At 42.0% G+C, this 17457-nt stretch overlaps 1 protein-coding gene across 1 annotated transcript in view; it reads right to left on the bottom strand.

Annotated features, from left to right (window-relative positions):
- Positions 1–667: 667 nt before the first annotated feature.
- Positions 668–17457, bottom strand: part of CDKL4 (cyclin-dependent kinase-like 4) — a gene marked incomplete at its 5' end in the record, with an annotated part of 34596 nt that continues 17806 nt past the window's right edge. The window contains 5 exon segments of the mRNA XM_011997354.1: positions 668–983; positions 6275–6331; positions 8633–8715; positions 11328–11430; positions 11433–11527. Of these exon segments, the coding sequence (XP_011852744.1) occupies positions 828–983; positions 6275–6331; positions 8633–8715; positions 11328–11430; positions 11433–11527 (494 nt within the window).

Here is a 17457-nt window from a genome sequence, read left to right as displayed (position 1 = left end):
TAAAAGATTAAGCAAATGCAAACTGTGAAAATTGCTAGCCTCTGATAAATTGGAAATTACAAACTTGGTTTATTATGAGGCTATGTTCGTCTACTTATTTATTTTAATAATATTAAGGACCTTCTATGGGTCAGATACTGTTTTAGGTGCTGGGTTTACAAGGTGAGAAAAAGCCCTGAACCAAAACAAACCTATTTCCATGGAGTTTATGGTTTAACTTCAAAGTTTTCTGAAAGCAAGTGAAGGACAGTCACCTGATAAACTGCAGAATTAATATTTGTCATAAGAGTCACCGTACTGTTCTGCAATACTGGCCCATTGGATAGAATTTGTTTCCCAGATGTCTGGGTTTCATTCCTTTGTACCTGGCAGACCTTGGTTTTGAGAAAAAGCCTAGGAAAGGCAGACTTAGGTGCCTGCCATGGGTGAAAAGATGGAAGAGTCAAGTTACCTTTATTGCACATCTGGAGGCTACAGAAAGGCACTTGGATTCCTTTGCAATGCTGGCAAAACTCAGTCCTGTTGGAATCAGCGTTTGATTGTATGAAGTTGTTATATTACGGGTATACAATCTTGTGGGTGGTATATCCAATCAGAGCAGCCAAACAGTTGTGTAACAATTTGATTCAAGTGTGTTTGGAATAAGGTTTTGTAATAATAATCTTGATATTTTCATAGTTCTATGGTTTTATTACATCAATTACCAATATTTATTAAGCTAGACAAATACAACTACACCAGTACAAACGAAAGGTCTTGGTGTCCACCTTGTCTCACTTTGAAAGGCAGACAAACAAAAACAAAAAAGGAATTCTTTTTATAGCACTTTAACTTTTGAGCGGAAGTACCTGCTGGCGTCTGCTGTTTCTTCCTTCATTACGCGCTTTTCTTTTAATTTGGTCCTCGTGAAAAGAATCAAAGTAGGAGCTCTCCAGGAGTTGGGAACAGGTTGATCTGTCATCTGGATTCATCTTCAGACACCCCTTTGGAGGAAGAGAATCACAAAGAAGATATTGAGGGAGGGGCTCATTTTGTTACCATGCCCACAAACTGAGTAATAACTTGTTAGGATAAATATGAGTTTAGAAAATCTTCAAGTTTGTGTATTATCAAGTAGTTGGAGCTTGTTAATAGGATTGCTCTTCTTTTTGCTACTTCAAGGTCTTTTGAGAACAGAATGAATGGATGGTCAGTGTCTCTCTGAAAGAGGCCGCCTGTAGATCTGGTGTTCCCACCAATGACATTGTAAAATCACTACTGAAAGCAAATTGTTTGCAGCAGTCTGCAGAGTGTAGCCCCTGGACTAAAAACATCAGTGTCGCAGGAACTTGCTAGAAACGCGAAGTCTTGGGTCCTACCCCCCGCCTGCCAAAGGGAATCGAAGCACTGGAGGTGCGGCCTGGCAGTTTGTGTTTGACAAGCTCTCTGGGTGATTCCGATGCCCATATGCTCAAGTTTGAGAACATCTGGGTTAAGGAGATGGCTGAGGAAGTGAGAACCTCAGTCATGAGAGTGAACCTAAAACAAGGAGAAATGAATGGACTATATATTCATATAAAAATAACTACAGGCAAAACAGAAAAGGTGACATTATGACCCTTCTATATTTGAGACCATTAGAAGCCTCTAGGTCAGCTTCTGAGAGTGGGGAGGAGTATCACAGCAGAGGGGTCTGTGGGGGTCCTGACACAAAGAGGTTTTCTCTGAGAAACACTGATACTCCAGCCAGACAGTGGGACTTTGCCCATCAATAAACACAGATTATGATCCATAAACAGTAGCTTTAAGCCAGACCTGGTGGCTCATGCCTGTAATCCTAGCACTTCAAGAGGCCAGAGGTCTAGACCAGACTGGGTAACATAGTGAGACCCCATCTCTCCTACATTTGCATTTTTAAAAGGAGCAGCTTTACAATACCCAGGCACAGATGACCTGACAATTATTGCCTTCCATCCATAAGAGAGAAATAAGGCTCACCACCATCACAAACATTGTTTTGAGACATTCTGAAGCCCAGACAATTGCATTGCCTGAGGCTGCCCCAGCCGGGCACTGCCCTGTGGTGTCTGTTCCTCCCTGACACCAGGTGACCTCAGATCTCTGAGATCCCTGAAGCTGCCTGCCCATAAGCAGTAGCACCTGGCCGTTGGCGAGCGATCTGATTAGTCCTGTTCTTCAAGAAACAATCCTGCTCAGCAAAACTAGACTTACCTGTCCCTCCATGTCTACTGCCTGGTCCAAGCAAATGACCCCTAATTAATGACTCATGCCATATATCAGCTCCAGCTGCCGAAGCATTCTCCTCAAACCCTAATACTGTCAGGGCTATAACCAGGACAGAAAGACTTTTTTTTTGTTGTTTTTTTGAGACAAAGTCTCGTTCTGGCTGTCAGCCAGGTTGGAATGCAGAGGCGCCACCTCGGCTTACTGCAAGCTCCGCCTCCCGGGTTTGAGCGATTCACATGCCTCAGCCTCCCAGATAGCTAGAATTACAGGCATGCACCACCATGCTGAGTACATTTTTGTATTTTTAGTAGAGACAGGTTTACCATGTTGGCCAGGCTGGTCTCAAACTCCTGACCTCAAGTAATCTGCCCACCTCGGCCTCCCAGTGCTGGAACTACAGGCGTGAGCCACTGCACCCTGCCAGAAAGACTATTTTGAATACAAACTGTGATAGTCTCTATTCTTTATCACTCAATTCTGGTTTTTGCTTCCACTGTTCCATTAAAGTGGCTCTCGTTATTAACACCTCTGACCTCTACTTCCATAGCCTTCAACCGATCATATGTTTTGAATTCTGTCTCCTCAATAGTATTAGACACTACTGACCAAGCCCTCCTTGAAACTTTGTTTCTCTTTGGCTTCTCTAATCTCTCACTTTCCTTGCTCCTCCCTCCTGGCCACTCCTTTTCAAACCAGCCTTTGCTAGTTTACCTTCTTCTCCACTATGGCTGGATAAAGTTCCTCAAGGCCAAATCCTAGCCACCCCTTTTTTTCTCATCTATTCTTGGTTTCTAGGTGATCTCTTTGCTGCCGATGGCTTCAGTTATCAAAGTTTACCAGAGATTTCCACATCTACAATTCCATTCCAGACCTCCCCTAGGAACTCCAGACCTGCAGGCGCAACTGCTTACTTAACATCTGTCTCAAGGTCACTGTTGTCGGTTGAATTGTGTCACCACAAAAATATATATGTTGAAGTTCTAACTCCCAGTACCTCAGAATGTTACCTTTTTTGGAAATAAGGTCTTTGCAGAAGTAATTTGTGAAGACAAGGTCATAATGGCATGGAGTAGACCCCCTAACCCAATTATAATTGGTTTCCTTATAAGAAGAGGGAAGATGGTGTAGACAGACACACAGAGTGAATGCCTTGCTATGACGGAGGTAGAAATTGGAGTTACATTGTCACAAGTCAAAGAATGCCTGGGGCTACCAGAAGCTGGAAGAGGCAAGGAAAGACCCTTGCCAAGAGTTTTCAGAGAAAGCCCGGACCTGCCAACACCTGAAAAACCAATACAGGCACTGTATCCTTGCCACCTCTTCTACTTTATTCCCCATATATCAGTCATAATTAAGTCCTATCAGTTTTCCTTTCAAATATATCTTGAATTTATTCACGTTTAATTTAATTTAATTTTAGAGATGAGGTTTCACTGTCGCCCAGGCTAGAGTGCAGTGGCACAATCATGGTTCACTGTGGTCTTCAACTCCTGGGCTCAGGCAATCCTCCCGCCTTAGCCTCCCAAGTAGCTGGGACTAAAGGCAAGTGCCACCATTCCCGGATAATTTTTATTTATTTTTTGTGTTTTGTAGAGATAGGGTCTGACTTTGTCCAGGCTGGTCTCAAATGCCTGGGCTCGAGTGATCCTCCTGCCTTGGACTCCCAAAGTGCTAAGATTACAGGCATGAGCCACCATGCCCAGCCTCATTCACTCATTCATATTTTTATATGGGCTTTCAAAACTATTGAAATCTAGTCCATCACTAAATACCTATGAATTTTCATTTTAAAGAACATTTTTAGATTCTTAGAAGACACTACTAATGCTGAGCTCCCTCCATGGAGTCTGAGCGGGAACAATGTCCTGCTTGATTAGTTCTGAAGCACTAAGATGAACTGAGTAGAACTGAGGCTTCTGAGCCTTTGCCTGCCTGGATTAATAACTTTCTGTATATCAAGAAGCTGACGGATTAATCAGAGGTGTTCCCTGTAGACATGCTCCTAACCCAGAAAACGTCTTGAAGATGGGAGATGAGAAATCAAAACTGTAATGTCCAAGTCAGGATCCTTTTCTTAAGTCCAAACTTCAAATTTCACAGAAAACGCTCCAATAAAATTTCTAATAGTCTATAGTCTCCTTCTTGATGACTAGCTTAAGCTGATACAGTGATAGGATAGTCATGACTATGGAAATAAATGAGTAATAAATAAGAAAGATTGTGCTCATGGTCTCATTTTAAACCTAATGAAGAGAACACAAAAGACCTGCCATAGATTGGCCACTGCACGCCACCGCTCTCCTTGACTCCGCCATTGCCCAATACGTCATCCACCTGAGCAGTTCCCTGCATAGGTTGCGATTCGGTCCCATGGGATAAACACCAGTTATGGCAGCCAGTACTTATTTGCTGTTAAAGATGTCCTGGGCCAGGTACAGTGGCTCACTCTTGTAATCTTAGCACTTTGGGAGGCCGAGGTGAGTGGATCATGAGGTCAGGAGATGGAGACCATCCTAGCCAACATGATGAAACCCCGTCTCTATTAAAAATACAAAAATTAGCCCAGTGTGGTTGTGCGCGCCTGTAGTCCCAGCTACTCGGGAGACTGAGGCAGGAGAATCGCTCGAACCCAGTTGGCGGAGGTTGCAGTGAGCAGAGAACTCCAGCCTGGGAGACAGAGCAAGACTCTGTCTCAAAAAAAAAAAAAAAAAAAAAAAAAAAAAGGATGTCTCAACTGCAAAGAATTAAAGTGTTCTTTCATCTACCATGGGGCAGGAGTCTATAAGATAGGATGTGACCCATGTAATAGCACAATCCTTGATGCACTGAGAGGATTCTTGGGCCTTACGTTGATACTTATGGGTCTAAATAAAATAGTTGAGTAACAAACCTAGCTTCATCTAAAAGCTTAGGCAGCCAACCAGGGCTCTTTATCTTTGGAGATGAGGACGGGGAACTTGTCCTACACCTTGCAGTTTTCATGCCCCAGAGTTGCCTTCAAGGGAACCACAGGTCATCTCTGGCTTCCATCTGAGAATTGGTTGGGCTTGCAGTGCTTGATGCCTCCCTTCTCCCTTGCAGGTTTCGCTAAATTGCAGGTGGGTCAGAACCACCTGTCAAGAACAAGGTCAGGGAATTGGGCTTCTAGGACAGGACCTGCTGAGTGCTGGATGAAGGCAGGTCTGGACAGTAAGACAGGACAGATGGCAGCTAAGGTCAGGTGGAGCAATGGTATGGGGAGTCTGAGAGCACAGGGGTATCTGGCTCTGACTCTCAGGAGGACTCAGGTTGAAGCACTCCAGCACTCTGGATAGCACCATGGCAGTGATCAGCACTCCCACAAAGGCTGGTCTACAAAGTTGACTCTAGGTCATCCAAATGGCCCCACTGTCTAGATCAGATGAGTCTTAAACTGAGTTGTTTATCGTAATCACCTAAGGGCATGTTTAAAGATACACATGCCAAGGTCCCACTCATGAAAATTCTCCTTCTCAATCTGAGGCTAGATACCGGAATCCATATTTTTCAAAAGCTCCCAGGCCATTCAGATGAATAGCCACATTTGGAAGACACTGCTGTAGACAGAACTTAATTGACTGTTAAAGATAGATACCCTCTCCGGTATCCTCATACCCTTTGTCCAATGAGCTTTTGGTATATACAGTGGATGGCAGGGTCACACACCTTCTAGTGTGGCTTCATTTGGTCAAGCATGAATGGCAGACTAGGCAGAGGTAAGTTTCTTCTGCTTTTTATTTGAATCTGTCCTTGGTTTGACCATCTCTCTTAGGCCTAGTGCAGGAGCTAGGTCTGGTGTCTGCATGGCTCTGATTTTGCCTCATCTACTAATGTTAATAGATATGTTAGAACAATGACTGCTTTAACCACTGATGTCCCTTTAACTGGGATTATTTTACAGTTCTTTATCATTTTCAATGACTACATCCTATTTTGGCATTATTTAATCCACTGTCCAGCCCTCCTCAAATTACCAGCTTCAGTCATTACAATTTATAGCTAATAAGAGTTATAATTGATTCTTAAGTACCTTCATGAAGTTCAGAGCCACAGGATGAGCATCTGAGAACTTTTCCTCAAGAGTTTCCTGAAAAACAAAGTTAAAACATTCAATATTACAGAACAACAAAGTAATTTGTATGTGTGTGTGTGTGTGTGTGTGTGTGTGTGTGTGTGTATTTACAGACAGGGTCTCCCTCTGTCTCTCAGGCTGCAGTGCAGTGGCATGATCATAGCTTACTCTAACCTTGAACTCCTGGGCTCAAGAGATTTTTCCACCTCAGCCTCCTGAGAATCTAGGACTATAGGTGGGTGCCACCACACCCAGCTAATTTTTAATTTTTTTGTAGAGATGGGGTCTTGCTATGTTGCATGAGCTGGTCTCAAACTTCTGGCCTCAAGTGATTCTTCTGCCTCAGTCTCCCAAAGTGCCGGGATTATAGGGGTGAGCCAGCTCACCTGGCTTATATTTTGAATATATTAGTAATAACAACGCTTTAAAGAAAGACCCTCTAGTAGGTTAGATAATTCATTTTAAATATATTTTTAAAAAATCATGCTTTTATATAATTGTACACTGTAAAGATCTGAAATACATAAAATGAAGTTATTTTCTTAATTTCACAATGTCTTGCAGTTGATGCTGGGTAAATGTGGGTCCCAAATGCTCCCATCTGAAATCCCACAACAGTGCCGTAAAATCTGTGCCTGATCTACTTCTAAGGATGTTTTTGAGTATTCACGAAAATACCTTGGACTACATGCATAAGAACACTACAGAAACCAAAAGAATGAAAAACACAACATTCAGAATGATGAGGAAGGAAGGGGATGGAGATGCCTGAAAGATAACGGTGGGAAACTTAAGACACTTAAATTTGTTGTAGTTTATTCTTTAAACACATGTTATATAAATATTCCTTTGTAACCTTTAACCTTGCAGTTCCACCTTTAACCTTGTATTACATTTGTTAAAGGTTTTCACAAAGACAATAAAAAAGAAAACCAGTATATAAATCAAGACATTATATGAAATAATTGATTTAAAATGAACAGGGTGTCTAGAGATGGTTGGGACCATTTGGAGCTCAGGTGATTTGGACAGTTCACACCTATCACAGATCATGATCTGCCTTCTCAGAGTTTTTCCCATCCGCACATGGTTCTGACTCCAGCACAGCTGGAGTGTGGACACATGCTTTTCCTGGCAGTTTTTTCTTTTATAGGCAGATTCTGGACCATATGGAGCTTTAAAGAGCATAGCCTGAACTTAGGTAACACACACAGGAAGTCAATGTCTTCAGAGAGTAAGAGAGAGAGTCAAGTGGTCATTGATATGTTTTCAAATAAAGGCAAAGACCATTGCAAGAGTAGAGAGATGATCCCTGTGATTTGGAATTTAATGAGTACAATGGGGATCATTTTGTAAAACAACCACCCGTGTAAAAATATATGTGGTGAAAAAAGCTTTTGATTGATTTGAGTTTTGTTTTACAAGCCGAAAAAATTTTTAAATGCATTTTTGTCAAAATGAATAAGACTACTATAAGTAGTCTTTATGAGAATATAACTATTTAAGGGAAAATCCTCCTAAGGCTTTGACCAATGGATTAAAAGTATGTCGTATCTAAGATACTAAATATACTTTCACTTTAAATTTAACATTCATTTTTGAATAGTTAAGACAAGTAAACATTTAAAGCATTTTTCCTGGCTCATTGTAATGTAGTTTTTATATAGTTTCTTCAATATGTGAGATATGGTTTGGCTCTGTGTCCCCACACAAATCTCATCTCAAATTATAACCCCCATGTGTTGAGAGAGGGAGGTGATTGGATCATGATGGGGGTTCCTCCATGCTGTTCTCATGATAGTAAGGGAGTTCTTACAAAATCCGATGGTTTCAAAAGTGGCAGTTTTCTCTTGTGCCCTCACCTCTCCTGCCGCCTTGTGAAGAAGGTGCCTGCTTCCCCTCCTGCCATGATTGTAAGTTTCCTGAGGCCTCCCCAGCCATGCAGGACTGTGAATCAATTTAACCTCTTTCCTTTATAAATTACCCAGTCTCAGGGAAGTTCTTTACAGCAGTGTGAAAACAGACTAATACACTGTGTCAATATGTCACAAGAAGCCAAAACCACAAATATTAAAAAAGAAACAGCTCGGGCATGGTGGCTCATATGAGTAATTCCAGCATTGGGGAGGCTGAGGTGGGAGGATCACTTGAGTCTCAGAGGTTGAGGCTGTAGTGAGCCATGACCTTGCCACTGCACTCCAGCCTTGGCGATAGAGTGAGATATCATCTCTAAATAAATAAATAAATAAGAAACAACTACCTCTTTAAAGAAAGCAGCAACACAAGTAATAAAATATTCAAGATAGAGCAGTTTACCATATCTTCTGGTTCAGGTATACTGATGCCGTGGAAAAACCGGTTACTTTTAAAGATTGATTGATGTCTTGGGATTAATTTTCCTGTAAAATACAAACCACATAATTCATCATAAATTTGGCAAAGAATAATCAAGTGTTTAAATGGTTAATGCCTGAAGGCCAGGTGTGGTGGCTCACACCTGTAATCCCAGCACTTTGAGAGGCCAAGGCAGGTGGATCACTTGACGTCAAGAGTTCGAGACCAGCCTGGTCAACATGGCGAAACCCCGTCTTTACTAAAAATACAAAAATTAGCCGGGCGTGGTGGTCAGTGCCTGTAATCCCAGCTACTCAGGAGGCTGAGGCAGGAGAATCGCTTGATCTTGGGAGGCAGAGGTTGCAGTGAGCTGAGATCATGGCACTGAAATCCAGCGTGGGCGACAGAGCAAGACTCCATCTCAAAACAAAAACAAAACAAACAAAAAAGACAAAAAACAGGTTTAATGCCTGAAGTGCAGGTGTGAAAGAAATATTGTGCCTGACTGGTCCCTCCAGAGATGAGAGGAATGGGATTCTGCAGACGTATGCCTTCTCGGGTAAGGGCAGTTCTCCCAAACCAGTCTCTTCGTCACATGTGGTCACCATTCAGCCTCCATCAAAAGGTGAAGACTGGGAGCGCTGGCTCACGCCTGTAGTCCCAGCACTTTGGGAGGCTGAGGGAGGTGGATCACAAGGTCAAGAGATCGAGACCATCCTGGCCAACATGGTGAAACCCTGTCTCTACTAAAAATACAAAAAATTAGCTGGGCGTGGTGGTGCACACACCTATAGTCCCAGCTACTTGGGAGGCCGAGGCAGGAGAATCGCTTGAACCTGTGGAGGTTGCAGTGAGCCGAGATCGCACCACTGTACTCCAGCCTGGTGACAGAGTGACAGTCCATCTAAAAAAAAAAAAAAAAAAAAAAAAGACAAGGTGAGAGAATGGTACTACAGTCTTTACACACATTATCTCATTTAATCTCATAAATGAGATTTGATGAGACTTCATCTCATAATCTCAAGACAATAGTTGTTATTTATTTATTTTGAGACAGGGTCTCTCTCTGTTGCCAAAACTGGAGTGCAGTGGCACAATCATGGCTCACTTCAGCCTCGATCTCCCAGTCTCAAGCAATCCTTCACCTCAGCCTCCTGAGTAGCTGGGACTACAGGTATGCGCCATCATGTCCAGCCAATTTTTAAAATTTTTTTGTAGATATGGGGTCTGCCTATGTTGTCCAGGTTGGAGTAGTTGCTATTTTAAATCCCTATTGTTCCAATGAGGAAAGTGAGGTTCAGAGAAGTGTAATAACTTGTCCAAGATCACACAGTAACCTAACAGATCCAGGATTTAAACTCAGATCTGTAATGCAAATTTCCAGAATCTTTTCAGGGAATGAATCAGACAAAGTGTGGCCGGTAGTGGTACTCTACCCCACATTTTTCATGCTGCAGAATTTTCCATAATACGTTGGAACTGAACAGGGATCTGTCCAGCAGCCATGCTGCCAGGAGAGCCCGTGGGAAGGAATTAACAAATTCTCATTTTATGTGTAGAGGTATCACTTTCTTTGCATCTATGCTGTTGGCATGAAGCTGTGGCTCACTTTTCAGGTTATGCTGACACATAATGAAAGCTCACGAAAGAAACCCTTGGAGTCCCATTCCTATTCTGCACTTACCTGGCTATGCAACTTCAGGCCAATCATGGCAGCTCCCTAAGCCTCTGTTTCCTCATTTATAACACAGGCACAATTAAAAACATTGTAACTTCCTTAACAGGTTTTTCTTAAGACTGAAAAAGATGATGCGTATGAAAGTAATTTGTAAATTCTAAAGTACTATACAAAGAAGATGTGTTAACATTATTCGAAACTTCAGCAGCCACTCCTAATCAGGAAGTAAAATCAGACTCTTAAGCTCTCCGGCAGGGGTCCGCCAAACTATGGCCTGCAGGCCAAATCTGGCCTAGCGCCTGTTTCGGTACAGCTTGTGACCTCAGAATTGGTTTTACATTTTTAAGCAGATTTTTAAAAGTTAAAAAAGATTTTTTGATGTTTTGTTGCATGTGAAAACTAGAAGAAATTAAAATTTCTGTGTCCATAAAGTTCTATGGGAACACAGCTATGCTCATTTGTTGACATGCTGTGTATGGCTGCTTTTGCACTACAATAGCAGAGTTGGGGAACTGCAACAGAGACTGTACAGTCTGCATAACCTAAAATATTTACCATCTAGCTTTTTATGGAAACAATTTGCTGATTCCTGCTCTAGAATAAAGGGGGGAAACCTCTTTTACAGTGGACAGAAATTGCACTTGATCGAATATCTTACACTAGGCTCTCAGCAGCTGACTCATATCCTTATCCCTATCTTAGTCTGATATGGAAAGTAAATGTATAGTTTATTCCACGGCTAATTGACTTTTCCTGGAAAGGGGTCTGAGAGCTCCCTGAGAGGAGTTAGGGTTCTACATGTTTAGAAAAGGATTGGGCTTTGGCTACAACCCAGACCCCAGAGCAACCATCCTAAGTTTAAAGTTTGAAGAAGCAATAAAACTCTTGTTTTTTCTATTTATTTATTTGTGTATGTATGTATTTATTTATTGTAACATATGAATGCTATGAATGCTATAACAATTCAGCACCTCTGTCACCATAAAATGCAATTCATACCTAGTGTTCTGATTATCAGATAAAGTTGGTCCACATCTGATTTTCCAGGCCACAGTGGCTGGCCTGTCAGGAGCTCTGCAAAAACGCAACCAACAGCCCATATAAATCTACTGAAGAACCACACTGAGTATCTCCCACAAGAAGTTCAGGAGCTCGGTACCATCTCGTAGCTACATAATCCGTGTAGGCATCTCCTGGAACTGCAAATGCATCAATCAGATCAGGTAAGTCAATTCTCCCACATGTGAACTGCTCCCAAGAACACATCAGGCATTCAGCCTTCAATAACCATCAGAGGCCATGATACTCTTAACAGTTAATGCAGTGAGGCACTAATTGAGGAAACAGTTACTGTGCATTGACATAGTAAATTTGACATTCAAGAGCACTTTAGGTAACTAACATCTATTATTACTCCAAACTGGGGCAGCGGGTGGTGTGGTAGTGATGAGGGGAATGAGAATTTCTGGAGTGTGACTTTAAGTCTAAACTGCATTGTTGGTTTCCATTTTATCATCAGCATGGGGGTTGTTGTGCGTTGAATTGCGTCCCCTCAAAAGATAGGTTGAAGTTCTAATTCTTGGTACTGTGAATGTGACCTTATTTGGAAATAAGGTTTTTGCAGATGTAATTAATTAGTTAAGATGAGGTCATACTAGATTAGGGTGGACTCTAAATCCAATGACTTGAATCCTTACAGGGACACAGAGACACAGAGAATGCCATGTGATACTGGAGGCAGAGACTGGAGTGATGCAGTTGCAAGCACAGGAATGCCAAGGTTTCCCACATCCACCATCAGCTGGGATAGAGGCTGGGCATGGTGGCTCACGCCTGTCATCCCAGCACTTTGGGAGGCCGAGGTGGGCAGATCACTTGAGGTCAGGAGTTAGAGACCAGCCTGGGCAACATGGCAAAACCCTGTCTTTACTAAAAATACAAACATTAGCCAGGCATGGTGGTGTGTGTGCTTGTCGTCCTAGCTACTTGGGAAGCTGAGGCAGGAGAATCACTTGAACCTGTGGAGGCTGCAGTGAGGCGTGATCGCGCCACTGCACTCCAGCCTGGGCGATAGAGTAAGACTCTGACTCACACATATACAAAAAAGAAGCTAGGCTAGAGACATGGAAGGGTCCTCTCCTAGAGCCTTCAGAGGGGATGTGGCCCTGCTGAAACCTTGATGGCAGATGTCTGGCCTCCAGAATTGTGAGAAAATAGATTTCTGTTGTTTTCAGCCACTCAGATTGTGGTAATGTATCATGGCAGCCCCAGGAAACTAATGCAGCACTAGACAATTGCATAAATTAATTTTTCTATCCAAATGTGTTACTTAGGACCCATGGTGACAAAGACCTCAATTTGACTCCTTGTACTATGTATATGAGTCCTCTGTGGTATGTGATAGACAGATGACAGAGAGCTGGGTGCACCCTCACTGCCCAGCCCTGCCCTATGCCACAGGTGTGGACTGCCTGGACCCAAGACACCTGCCTCCAAGTGGATGGAAGCCAATCCCAGAATCATCACATGACCCTGAACGATAAGGAGCCCTACAAATGCATTACAGAGGAGGAACAATTGGAAAGCAGCCCGGCTTGCAGAGATGAGGTAATGCGCAATTCTCCTTAGTAAAGTCGTTGGGTAGCCCCAAAGATGCTGCCACAAAAGGCAGCTCAGAAAATAGCGGCTGCAGCTCTGGTCAAACAACAGTCCTCATAGGAGTGGGAAAAGGAAATAATCTTACTTGCTCATTGCTCTTTTATAAAATTATATAAACTTTTAAAGGATAAAAATTAATAAATACCGTAATGGAAATTTGCAAAATGGAGAATAAGAAGGAAAATAACAACCACTAGCAATTGTCACTATTCACAGGCTATGTCAGCTGTTTTATTTGTTTGGAACATTTTTCAACTTAAAAGTCATATATGCTCACTGCAGAGAATATGGAAAAATACGTAAGAAAACAGAAAGAAGGTAAATAAACCCAAGTTTTACCACCCAAAGGTACCTTGTGTTAATCTTTTGGTGTATTTTGTTTGAGTCTTTTTCTTATTTACAGGATAGTTTTGAGTGCTTTTTTGGAGGCAGGGTGATGCTGTCTCCCAGGCTAAAATGCAGTGAAACAATCATAGCTCACTGCAGCTTTGAACTCCTGGGCTCACGTGATCTTCCTGCCTCAGCCTTCTGAGTAGCTGGGACTATAGGGGCTTGAAACCATACCTGGCTAATTTAAAAAAAAAAAATTAAAAAAAAATTTTTTTTTAATTTTTATAGATGGAGGTCTCACTACGTTGCTCAGGCCGGTACAAGTACTTTTGATCATACTACATACAAAATTTTGTGTCCTGATTTTTTTCATTGAATTCTATGCATTTATCATGTTATTATAAACTCTTCCTAAACTTGAGTTTAATGGCCGCGTAACAGTTTACCAAGTGCATACGCCAGGATTTACTTTACCTTCCCCAAATTGTCCAACATTTTGTCACTACAAATAACACCACATTATTTTTCAATAATCCCTGCACAAAACTTTTTCTGTATTTAGAATTATTTCAAGGCCAGGCACACTAGCTGACACCTATAACCTCAGCACTTTGTGAGGCCAAGGCAGGCGGATTGTGTGAGCCCAGGAGTTTGAGGCCAGCCAGAGCAACATGGTGAAATCTTGTCTCTACAAAAATAAAAATAAAAAAAATCAACCAGGCATAGTAGCACGCACCTGTGGTCCCGGCTACATGGGAGGTTGAGGCAGGAGGATAGCTTGAGCCTAGGAGGTTGAGGCTGCAGTGAGCTATGATCATATCACTGCCCTCCAGCCTGGGCTACAGAGCGAGACTCCATCTCTTAAAAAAAAAAAAAAAAATGGAGCTGGGCTTGGTGGCTCATGCCTGTAATCCCGGCACTTTGGGAGGCTGAAGGGGATGGATCACTTGAGCCTAGGTATTCGAGACCAGTCTGGGCAAAATGGCGAAATCTCTCTCTCTAAAAAAAAAAAAAAAAAAGAATTATTCCTTTAGAATGATTTTCTATGAGTGGAATTATTAGATTGAGAGGTGTAAACATCACTTATAAAATTATTATTATTATTTTTGAGAAGGAGTTTCGCTCTTGTTGCCCAGGCTGGAGTTCAATGGCATGATCTCAGCTCACCACAACCTCCACCTCCCGGGTACATGCGACTCTCCTGCCTCAGCCTCCCTAGTAGCTGGGATTACAGACATGCGTCATCATGCCCAGCTAATTTTGTATTTTTAGTAGAGATGGGGTTTCTCTATGCGAGTCAGGCTGGTCTCAAACTCCTGACCTCAGGTGATCCGCCTGCCTTGGCCTCCCAAAGTGCTGGGATTACAGGCGTGGGCCACAGTGCCCATTTATAAAATTATTAAAGAAATTTATGTTCTTTGTAGAAAACTTGGAAAATACAAAAAAGCATAAAGAAGAAAATAAAAATATCACCTACCACCCAGAGAGAAACCAAGTTAACCTGGGGAATAGAACTGGGATCAGTCTGTATGTGCGGCTATGTGTTCTTTTTCATTTAGCCCCATGTTGTGAGCTAGAGCATTTCTCATGTCATTAAAATCCTTTAAAAATATATTTTTACAGTATTAAGTCAGATAAATTCTTTAGCCATTTCCGTATTTCTGAATGATTGGGTTCCTCTTAATTTTTTTCTCAGTAATAAATGGTTCTACAGTGAATATTATGTTGTATTATTTTGGGGGGTAGTATCTTGGATTATGAGAGATTCCTAAAAGCGAAATTAAAGATACAAAGGGCACTTACTGCTTTCTCAAGGATTTGTTCAAAATTGTGTTCCCACTAAAAACAATCTTGTGAGCTCTGTGTAGTTATTGTTTGAAAAATCTGGCTGGGCACGGGGGCTCACACCTGTAATCCCAGCACTTTGGGAGGCTGAGGTGGGAGGATCACTTGAGCCCAGAAGTTCGAGATCAGCCTGGGACCCATGGTGAAACCCTGTCTCTACCAAAAATACAAAATTTAGCCCTGTGTGGTGGTATACATCTGTCGTTCCAGCTACTCGGGAGGCTGAGGTGGGAAGATTGCTTGAGCCTTGGAGGTGGAGGTTTCAATGAGCTGAGATCACGCCACTGCACTCCAGCCTGGGTGACAGAGTGAGACTGTCTCAAAAACAAACAAACAAATACTCTGCCAGCTTCATTGGTGAAGAGTAGTATTTTAATGTGCATTTATTTGATATCAGTGAAGATGAAGACTATTTCATGTTTTTAGCCTTTTCTTTCATCTGTGAACTGTCGATATCTTGCTAATTTTTCTACTCAGAGCTTTTGTGGTTTTTTTTTAAACCAATTTATATAAGCTCTTATCTATCAACCTATTACCAATTTTGAAATATTCTCTCCTTTGGTTATTGACTTTAAAATTTTTACCTCTCTGTGTATATCTATACATCTATATATAGGAGGAGCTTACATTTATTTTGTGGTAAAATATACATAATATAACATTTACCACGTAACCATTTAAGATTGTACAATTCAGTGGCATGAAGTACATTCAGTGTTACGCAACCATCACCACCATGCACTTCCAAAATTTTCCCATCACCCCAGCCTGAAACTCTGTATCCTTTAAACAACAGCTCCCCATTCTCCCTTCCCCTAGTCCTGATAACCACTATTCTTTTTTCTGTCTCCATGAATTTGACTATTCTAGGTAGAGCATGTAAATAGAATCATATGATATTTGTCCTTTTCTGTCTGTCTTATTTCGCTTGGCTTAATGTTTTCAAGGTGCATCCATGTCGTAGCATATATCAGAATTTCATTTCTTTTTAAGATTGAGTAAGATTTCACTATATGTATATACTACATTTTGTTTATCCACTCATCCTTGATGGACATTTGGGTTGTTTCCACCTTTTGTCATTGTGAATAATCCTACTATAAGCATTGGCATACAAATATCTTCAAGTCCCTGCTGTCAGTTTTTTGGGGGTATGTACCTAGAAGTGGAATTGCTGGATCATACAGTGATTCTATGTTTAATTTTTTGAAGAACTGCCATACTGCTTTCCACAGCAGCTGCACCATGGTACATTCCCACTAGCAATGCATGAGGGCTCTAATTTCTTCACATCTTTACCAACACTTGTTATTTTGTTCTGTGTGTTTTTAAAAAATAAGAATCATCCTAATGGATGTGAAGTGGTATCTCATTGTGGTTTTGATTTGCCTATCCCTAATGATTACCTTAAGCATCTTTCATGTACTTATTGGCCATTTGTATATCTTTTTTTTTTACTTTTTATTTTTTACATTTTTAATTTATTTTCTTTTTGAGACAGGGTCTTGCTCTGTTGCCCAGGCTGGAGTGTAGTGGTGCGATCTCGGCTCACTGCAACCTCTGTCTCCTGGGTTCAAGCTACTCTCATGCCTCAGACTCCTGAGTTAGCTGGGATTACAGGTGTGAGCCACTGCGCCCTGCCTTATATATCTGCTTTAAAGAAATGTCTATTCTGATGGTTTCTGAGGAAAATGGCGGATAGGAGGCAGGACTAACTTGCAGCTACGACTGGGACAGACAGAGCAGCGTGTGGAGACTGACATCATGAACTTTTGCTCCAAGAACTACCACAGGAACATACCAGGAAAGCCAAGAGAATCCACAGACCCTTTGAAGAAGGTGGATTACCGCTGCAGGCTCTGTGGGACAGCCAAGGAGCTCCGAAGACAAAGGTCATATTCTCCTGGGAGCTCTATGGCCCCACCCACTGCCTAATCCACCCTATGCTACCGCAGCTGATGTGCTCTTGAGAGCACCACCTCCTGGCTGGAGGTCAACCAACATAAACTAGTGCGCTTAACAAAAATAGAGCCAAGTCAACCAACATAAAACCAGTGTGCTTAACAAAAACACAACCAAGGACCCTCACAGAGTCCGCTTCACTCCCCTGCTACCTCTACCAGAGCACGTGCTGGTATCCATGGCTGAAAGACCTGACAATGGATCACATCACAGGACTCTTTGCAGACACTTAGTACCAGCCCAGAGCCTGGTAGCTTCTCTGGGTGGCTAGATCCAGAAGAGAAATAACAATCAATGCAGTTCAGCTCTCAGGAAGCCCTGTCCCTAGGGGAAA

The sequence above is a fragment of the Mandrillus leucophaeus genome, unplaced genomic scaffold (assembly GCF_000951045.1).
Source record: "Mandrillus leucophaeus isolate KB7577 unplaced genomic scaffold, Mleu.le_1.0 Scaffold538, whole genome shotgun sequence".
Lineage (NCBI taxonomy): Eukaryota > Metazoa > Chordata > Mammalia > Primates > Cercopithecidae > Mandrillus > Mandrillus leucophaeus.
The sequence above is the reverse complement of the archived record's forward strand: the minus strand, read 5'-3'. Positions and strand labels throughout refer to the sequence as shown.